General features: G+C 38.9%; 1 protein-coding gene across 2 annotated transcripts; it reads left to right on the top strand.

Moving 5' to 3' along the window:
- Positions 1-1,857: 1,857 nt before the first annotated feature.
- nfkbiz (nuclear factor of kappa light polypeptide gene enhancer in B-cells inhibitor, zeta) lies at positions 1,858-8,368 on the top strand. Of its 2 annotated transcripts, none has more exons than XM_080525075.1 (10): positions 1,858-2,103; positions 2,509-2,618; positions 3,197-3,528; positions 3,782-3,887; positions 4,186-4,332; positions 5,409-5,472; positions 5,840-6,009; positions 6,106-6,216; positions 6,398-6,565; positions 7,164-8,368. In XM_080525075.1, exons 1-10 carry the CDS (start codon positions 1,887-1,889, stop codon positions 7,215-7,217), a joined length of 1,479 nt encoding a protein of 492 aa, XP_080381201.1. In that variant the 5' UTR covers positions 1,858-1,886; the 3' UTR covers positions 7,218-8,368. The 2 variants fall into 2 exon arrangements, with proteins under 2 accessions (XP_080381201.1, XP_080381200.1); XM_080525074.1 differs by having other exon boundaries at positions 6,398-6,584.
- Positions 8,369-8,601: the final 233 nt, after the last annotated feature.

Raw genomic sequence — 8,601 nt, 5'->3', positions numbered from 1 at the left:
GTTCACACTCAGCTGCCTATTGATTTATTGTTGAGCTAACCGTGTGTTTCTGCCTGTTTCTTCATTATGATGAACGCCAGAATAGTAAAAACGTAAATCGCCGATGCATCAAATTCTGACTTGTTTTTGCTTCACACATCAGTAGTCTACAGTCAGTGGAAGCACTGTCTCAACGTCACCATTTGAATAGAGAGATCGTCATATTTTACAGATGTTTCACAAGTACTGAAGATTGTCTCCACCAAACCAACCAACATAATACGACCTGCACAGTACCAGATTACTTGAATACTACCTGACTATTTGATTGTGTAAAAATGTTCATTTTATTGTACTTTGCACAACATTTTTGCGCTATAATTGATTCCATTGTAGTAATTATTACTTAGGCCTACTTTAACTATAACTCTATTGTGATTTTTTTTTTATCTTGATGCTGCAATGCCAATGTTGGAGAACCTAAGCCAAATAAGTGTACTCTTGTGTAGCCTAGCTAGCCTACTTGTACATTGGGATGTAATAAGAGCAATTCTGATTCTGATTCGATGTTTTTTTCCCCTCGGTCTGATTGACCTTTTGGGAACATTCAAGACAAATTACAGCGCATGATTAAATCAACAGGCTGGATTATTGGCATTGATCATGCATTTGCTACCAAGCTGTTGCCTTCACTTATCTCATTCTCAAAAAACTGGACAAAATACTATGACTAACAGTGGAGATCTATTCTAAATTCTGTCTTCTCACAGTCTGACAAGGCTCATGATGACAACTTAAACAACAACAACAAAATCTAAATTACAAGATCCCTGTAATCACCCTTTATACATATCGCCGGAGCAAATACAATAAAATACAAATATATAATAATTTGTATAATAACAATATATGCTGTATATAATACGCTAATGCATAACAGCAAAAATGAATGAACGCTCTTAATAAGGAACATTATTGGCTACCGATGTTCAACATGTCGTTATTCCTTATCGATATTACTCGAATATTAAATTACTAAATAACATCGACGGTAATCTAATAACATCTAATAGGCTTACCCACTGTATTTCCAATAACCACAGGGTGGCAACAAATACCAACTATGCAGGCCTAGGCCTATAGTTTGCTGCTTCTTCGTTATAGAATATTGTTCACTAAATCTAGCCATTTCATTACACTATTGACAATGTTATCTTTTGCCATCTCTTTAGACACACTAGCCTATTTTCCTAAAAATATATATCATTTTTGTTTAAAGAGAAATTGTTTTAAAACATATTCATCATTAAGTTTATTATGGTTATTATATTTTCTATCCACCGAGTCAGCAGGACATTCCACTTCTACCCAGCCAGGACACGAAACGATCATAGGTCAAATGTTCAATGTTCCAACGGTGTCAATGGAACATCTAAATCATTAGATGCAAGCCAGCAGATGCAAGCCGTTGAGTTGTGTATATGATATTCTCTGGTCATAATTCGCCATAGACAGTGAAAATAAAATGACCCTTAGCAACACTTATTTGTAAAATTACAATTAGGACCTTCGTAATCCTAAACACTGGAACTAGTTCCACTCTGGGCAAATGTTGCAATCATTTGCAACAATAACTTTTATCCGTACTCTTGGCAAATACAGCATTTATAGCCATATCATGGGCTAACTCCAAAGATGCACATTAAAGGGTGGCCTTAGATTGATTCACTGCAAATAAAGCTGCTATAATGTATGGTGACAATAGTGACGACAACCGCCTCCCTCCACCCACCCCGTGTCATCACGGCCAGCCTCCCTGTTGCGCAAATCAAGCTGAGTTAGCGGAAGGTGTGTATGCCCAACGACTGAACGAAATCACATTGAACTTGGATAGGTCTTGTGACAACATGATCATCGACAGAATGACTGACAGTCTGAATCCTGTGAATCCAACGGTTAGCTTCATGGCGAGCCCTGTGTATTTGGAGAATGTTTTCTTGAATTCTTCACCAAATGAACCCGACGACTACTCTTCCTGCTCGTCAAACGAGTTGGACAGAAGCTGGAGCAATGCTGCTTGTGATTTCTCTACTCACCCAGGAGGCAGCCACGGGAGCGAGAACGGTAAATGACATGAACCCGTTTAAGTTGTTGTATTTTCCCTATATTCAATTCATGCCTATTAACAGTTCTGGACGAACATATTTGACTGTTTATTGAGAACAGCGTAGGAGCCAATACTCTTCTATTTATATACAATAAATAATCTTATTTGTTATTAAATAGAACCTAGCCACTTTATCTGAACTTTAAAAACTAGATTTTCTTGGTGTGGGGCTTGTAGAACGACTCATGTTTTTCTTTTTCTTTTTATGAAAGACGAAAATACTCTAATTGAAATGACCTGAAAATGAATTTCCCCTTCGGGATTAATAAACTCTATTCCATTAAGTAGGATAGTGTGCACAACAATCCGCTATGGATGAATGTTTTACATATTCTCACCAGTCATGTTTATACCCTTTGTAGAGTTTTCCATGAGTGGCTCGGTGCCAATTGCGTTTTCCCAAGGTGTGCGAGTGAAGAACACAGTAAAACAGCTCATAATGCAGATGCGCTTTGGCAACCAGAACGTCCAGGTAAATATATAAATAGGCCTATATCCTTTTTTTGTGCACAGGCTGCTCGCGTTCTGATCCGATTTCCCACAAGTTGATAAAACGATTGGATTATGAAGTTTATGAATGTTAAACTGTCATGAATGTGTTATGCATGTTTTATTTATGTTGTTATATCTACACAACCTTCAAATAAAGTGTTACCCAATAATAAAACAAGGCTATGAAGTATCTAAGGAAGCAAAAACAAACATTCTGCCTCCCTGGTGTTAGGGTTAGCCAGGCCTGTGTCTATAAATTACAGTTCCTTACTACATAAAAAAAAATCTAGTACAAAACTGTAAGATCAGTTCGAGCCTCCAGTGAATAAACAAACCCAAATAGTGCAGTCAGGAATTTAGGGTGTTCACTGCCAGAGTCTAAGACTATAGTGACTCAAGTCTGAATGACAGATGTTCTTCTGAAGTTGACATAACTTTCATGCATGTATCAGTGTGTCTGTGTAGATTGATGATCGCATTGGTAGTGGAAAATAAGATACAGTACATTCCTATTTAGCGTGAACTATAGCTTAACTATCTGTCACACACTCCTTTCAGAATTTGAGCTCTTCTGAGGGAAGCACTCTGGATGTTGGTAACTTCACACATGGATTTGTGTCTACGAAAGCAAAGTGCGTTCAAGAGAACATATCAAGAGCCAGACCTCATCCGATAAGCAATTCTGCCCAAATGAATCCCAGCATCACCAACTATTCTCCTCCTCGCCCTGAAAACCCTCATGTCTGCCAGCCTCCCACAACCCAGCCACCAAACAGTGCTCCACCACTGTCTCAGATGTCCTTCTTTCAATGGCAAATACAACAAGAAGAGGAGAGATTGGCAGGTCTTGTCCCTGGGTTGGTCACTGCGCAAGATGAAGATGGGGACACGTGCGTAATGAGTATTCATCAACATGTCTTACTTTTGATGGATTACTTTGTTCACTTGAAAATAATTATACAGACATAACACTCTAAAAATTTCTGATTTTTTTTCTTCACTTTCATGGACATTAGTGTTCTATGTTGTCACAGAATGACCACTCTGGACCAGGGTTGCTGGTCACTATACAACTTATACTATACTACTTATACTATATACTATACTACTTCCTCCATCCAGCTTGTTTCTTGTGGTTGACAGATTCCTACATGTAGCTGTGGCGCAGGGTAGAAGAGCTGTAGCCATTGTGCTTGCCCGTAAGATGGCAGACATTGGTATGCTGGATATAAAGGAACACAATGGTCAGGTATGCACACTTTATTCACACATAATATTACACATATTATGTTCAGTAGCTACACAACTGGAGACAGTTATGGAGATGTTATGAAATGGAGTATGACTTTGTCCAATGTCCAGTTCTAAATGGCCCAACACCTAGTAGCTCTGAAAGGATATATATCAGCTATATGGTTATAACTCTACCGTTCCTTTACACACACCTGGGGCAAGGGGGCCAGTTTGGATTTGGGCACCAGTGTGCCATATTCACAGTTGTAATCATAATCTATGACAAAGGAATGGTGTTCTTGTCTTTTATTCAGACTGCCCTTCAAGTCAGCATTGCAGCCGATCAACACCTGATTGTTCAGGACCTGTTGGCCCTAGGTGCACAGGTGAACACAGCTGACTGCTGGGGACGCTCACCTTTGCATGTGTGTGCAGAGAAGGGCCACAATCTCACTCTTCAGGTTAGCCCATTCCTACACTTTCACATGATGGTGTGTGTGTCATAACTAAATACAATTCGCATCTAGGTAAACAATGCACAAGGGCATTTCATTTCGCTCACAGAGGTTTAATTTTACATAAGAGGCATGTTGAAAGCAACCAAATGATAACATCATTGATGACATAATGCAAGCATTATGCTAACATTCATACATGATTTTAGAGGAAAAATAGGCATGTCACATTTTAACAGCGCAAGTGTACCTGCTTATGTGAATCTCTGTGAATGCAGTCATGGTCTCACATTTTCAGTGGCCGTTTTTGGCAGTAGCAGTTGTGTTATCTGTTGAGTGACCTATAAACAGGCATTAACATTGAGAGCATTGCCTGCCATGTTCTGTTCTAAAGTTAATGTTTGATGACTGCAACACGTTTGCCCTAAACTCTAATCAAAAGGACATCTGTTGTATAACCAGTTAGAAGGGGATTTTTTTCTCCCAGTTATTTTCTGAGCAAAGGGCCTGTGATTGGCTGCTGTTATGAGGAAGTTCTGATACTCATGAGGAAGCACTCATTATAAGCCTAAGGCAAAAAATTCCAACAGTGAAACCTAGGGACATACAGTATTGTTAATACTAAAAAGTAATTTTCTAGGGCTGACAGTTTGAGTATCGTATAATAATACGTTTCTGAACTGCACAACTGTTTTTACTCATAGTATTTGTTTTCTTCTTATAATTAATCTACTTTATTTAACCGTTTTAAAATTAATTAATAATTATCTAATACATTATTTTTTCTGTATTGTTTTGATTTCTTTGTGTTATTAAGTTTGTACTATTGTACTACTATTCTTTTTTTTTTAAAGTGCTTATTGTATGGCACTCTGCCACATCATACATACATCCATATTATTATGATTTTATATGTTATGATATGATTATTTCTTACAGTTGGTGATGTTTTATTCTGTGCAATAGACATTTGTGCATTCACACTAGTACATGTTGGAATGGACATCAAACCTTTCTGCCACAGTACCCAGATTAGATCCCTATTTTTATTTTATTTTCAAAAATATTTGTTCTTCTCGTAGGCCATCCATAAAGCCCTAAAAGGTGGAGGGAAGCAGGTGAATGTTGAAGCAGTGAACTTTGATGGTGAGTGCTTTTAAGACCTGGCATGGACATCCTCGGGCAATTGCCATGACCACTAGCACCAGGCTAGCATATCTGTGCTTTGAGTGTCGAAGGGTTAATGCGCAAGGTATTCAATTTGTACAATTTGAAGACATTTTGTGTAGTCTAGCATTTCACGAATGGCAAAACATTGTAATTATACAATTCTTCACAATGAAAATCATGTGTATTGAAATGGTTTATATAGTTCAGCTAGCTGTGATTTACTTGATATGAATTAGTAGCACCAAACCTCTACTAAAGTTATTTAAGTCTGTGTTGGGCTTTGGCTTTTGTCCTGTGATTGTGACTAATTATAAGTGACCAATATCCTTCTGCCTTTCCTCAGGCCAAACACCACTTCAGACAGCAGTCCAATCACACAATGCTGTGGTTCGAGAGATGGACCGCATGACAAATCCATATTCACCCCAGAAAATGGAGCTGATGCAAAGGAGGAAAATGCTAGCAGAGTGTGTTACCACTCTGTTGCTCATGGGAGCCTCCTATGGGACAAAGGTGAGCTCACAAACAGGGGGCTTAAATCAATTGCTTACACACACACACACAGTCAGATTTTGACCAGTGTACTGTGTCTGTGTCCTGTTCTAACAGGATCTTAAAAGTGGGTGCACCTCACTGCACATGGCCTCCCAGGAGGCGAATGTGGAGCTGTTACGTCTCTTCTTAGACCAGCCTGACTCTTTATCTGTTGTCAATGTCAAGGTAAGTTAGCTGAGGTGGAAATATGGTGGTGATATCCCTTTATTTGTCTTGCAGCTGGTGGTGTGTATTATTTGATTGACCTGAAAGATGCATGGTGGTCAGGCATTATATCATACTTCAAAACTGTTCCCATCTTCTCATGGGTCATCAGGTAATTGAACCCTGTTTATGCCTCTAACAGGCCTTCAGTGGAAACACAGCACTGCACATGGTCAGTGCTCTGGATGGTCATGTAGCTCGGCTGGATGCCGTGAAGCTACTAATGAGGAGAGGTGCTGATCCCAGCTCCAAGAACATGGACAATGAGATGCCTGTCCAGGTGGTTCCTGAAAGCCTTGTGGGAGATCAGGTCAATATTCCCATGTCATGTATGTTTATTTGGTGACACTGAACAACGCTCATGAATCAGCATGTAGTGATCACATCTGTACAGCACAATGACATCACCATAAGCATCACATCTGTACAGCACAATGACATCACCATAAGCATCACATCTGTACAGCACAATGAGATCACATCTGTACAGCACAATGAGATCACCATAAGCAGGACCCAGATGTTTCATATAGTGATCACATCTGTACAGCACAATGAGATCACCATAAGCAGGACCCAGATGTTTCATATAGTGATCACATCTGTACAGCACAATGAGATCACCATAAGCAGGACCCAGATGTTCACATCTGTACAGCACAATGAGATCACCATAAGCAGGACCCAGATGTTTTCAAAAAAGGCCACACTGCCAAATATTCAGGAGCATATGGGACCATTTGGGTCGCAATTTACAAGCCCTTGTCTCACCCCTAATAGCAGTTATTGTTACTGTTATGTACGGTATCGTAGTGTTCAGGCCACACTGTGGGAACTAAACGCATGCAACTCAACAGTAAATTGTAGTGTAAATTGTATTGTAACAATGAGCCTCTTTTTTCATTTAGGTTCGGCGAATCCTGAAGGGGAAACGCCTCCTTGCCCGATCTGCACCCCTGTAGGTGCAGGTGGTGATGTTCAGAAACACTGTCAGTCAGACAGTCCAGTTTATGTAAGAATCATTTGCCGTCATAAGGCAGATGCCAGTTGTTTCAATGAAACTTTTTGTTGTTCACTACAATGTAGTGCATTTTGAGGTAACACAGGGATTTGAGATTCCCTTTCTTCTCCCGAGGAAGGTGTTTTCACATTAGGCCTATGCTATTTTCCTATGGGTGGAGTCACAGGTTCACCCTGTTGCTCCCCTTGTTCGTCAGAGGAATACATGACATCACAGTAGTTCTGGGTAACTGATTTTTAACACTCCCACGCATTGTTTTATTACAGTTTTACCCCAGGCAAAAATTCTAGTGTGAAACCGCCTTCAGTGGAATGAGGATTTCCGTATAGTAAGGCAATGAGTATTTGTATTATAGAGTTTTGGGATTGGGGAAAAGTAGGGTTAGTTAGTGTGCTTAGCTAAATTAATAGTTAATAATAATACTAATGACTAAATCCAACCTTCTCCCAATATGTGTTTTCATCATAATCTTTATGAACTATGAGTTGTTATAATGTATCCTCTTATTCACAGTACTTGGGGCTGTCAGTAGGATTGTGTTTGTGGTACAATTGATAATTGCATATTAATTATGATTCACTGGCACAAGCCTATGTGACATGTAGTACCCTGATGTACTGTACCATTTGTTACCACATAATTTCATAATATATATAAGTATATATTCGGTCCGCTATAACAGGGCTGTAAAAGAAAAAGAAAAAAATGGGGTTTCCAAAAAGAGTGTGAGAGAGTTTTAAACTGTATCATTGCGATAATGTCACTAAAAACTGTAGTCATGAGGTGCCTTGAGGCATTTTAACAGTCTTGCATGTTTTTACACCGTCTTGTCCATACCTCAACTACTCGATTAACTATAATTCTATCCAAACTAATTAACTAGCTTAAGTTAAAATCAGGTGGTGCAATATTTCTGATCTGCTATTGTTTGTTTTGTTCTATGTTGCATGGGTTGAATTATATTATTAAACAGCCTGCAATGTATTGATTATGCTACACAATGTAATCCCATTCATGTGGTTTGATAATTCATAGCGAACTGTTTATAAATATAATGGTACTGGTGTCTTAATAAAGGCTTTTAAGTTCAAATGTTGTGTGTATATCGATATTGCTTATTTATTAATTCAATTGTTCGGCAACCCCCCCAAAAAGCTGGTTCTGAGAACATCTGTATTAGGAATGAGGAATCAGTGTCCTTGTAAGAAGTAGAAGTGACTATGGTGAGACAGGTAGGGCCACTTGTACGTGATTTCTAGTGTGTATGTAAACTCACTTGCAACGCCAAGTTTAGACCGGCTTTAAAAGGATAGTTAAGGTTTTTC

Source organism: Nansenia antarctica (assembly GCF_963989245.1).
Source record: "Nansenia antarctica genome assembly, chromosome: 3".
Classification (NCBI taxonomy): Eukaryota; Metazoa; Chordata; class Actinopteri; order Argentiniformes; family Microstomatidae; genus Nansenia; species Nansenia antarctica.
The sequence above is the reverse complement of the archived record's forward strand: the minus strand, read 5'-3'. Positions and strand labels throughout refer to the sequence as shown.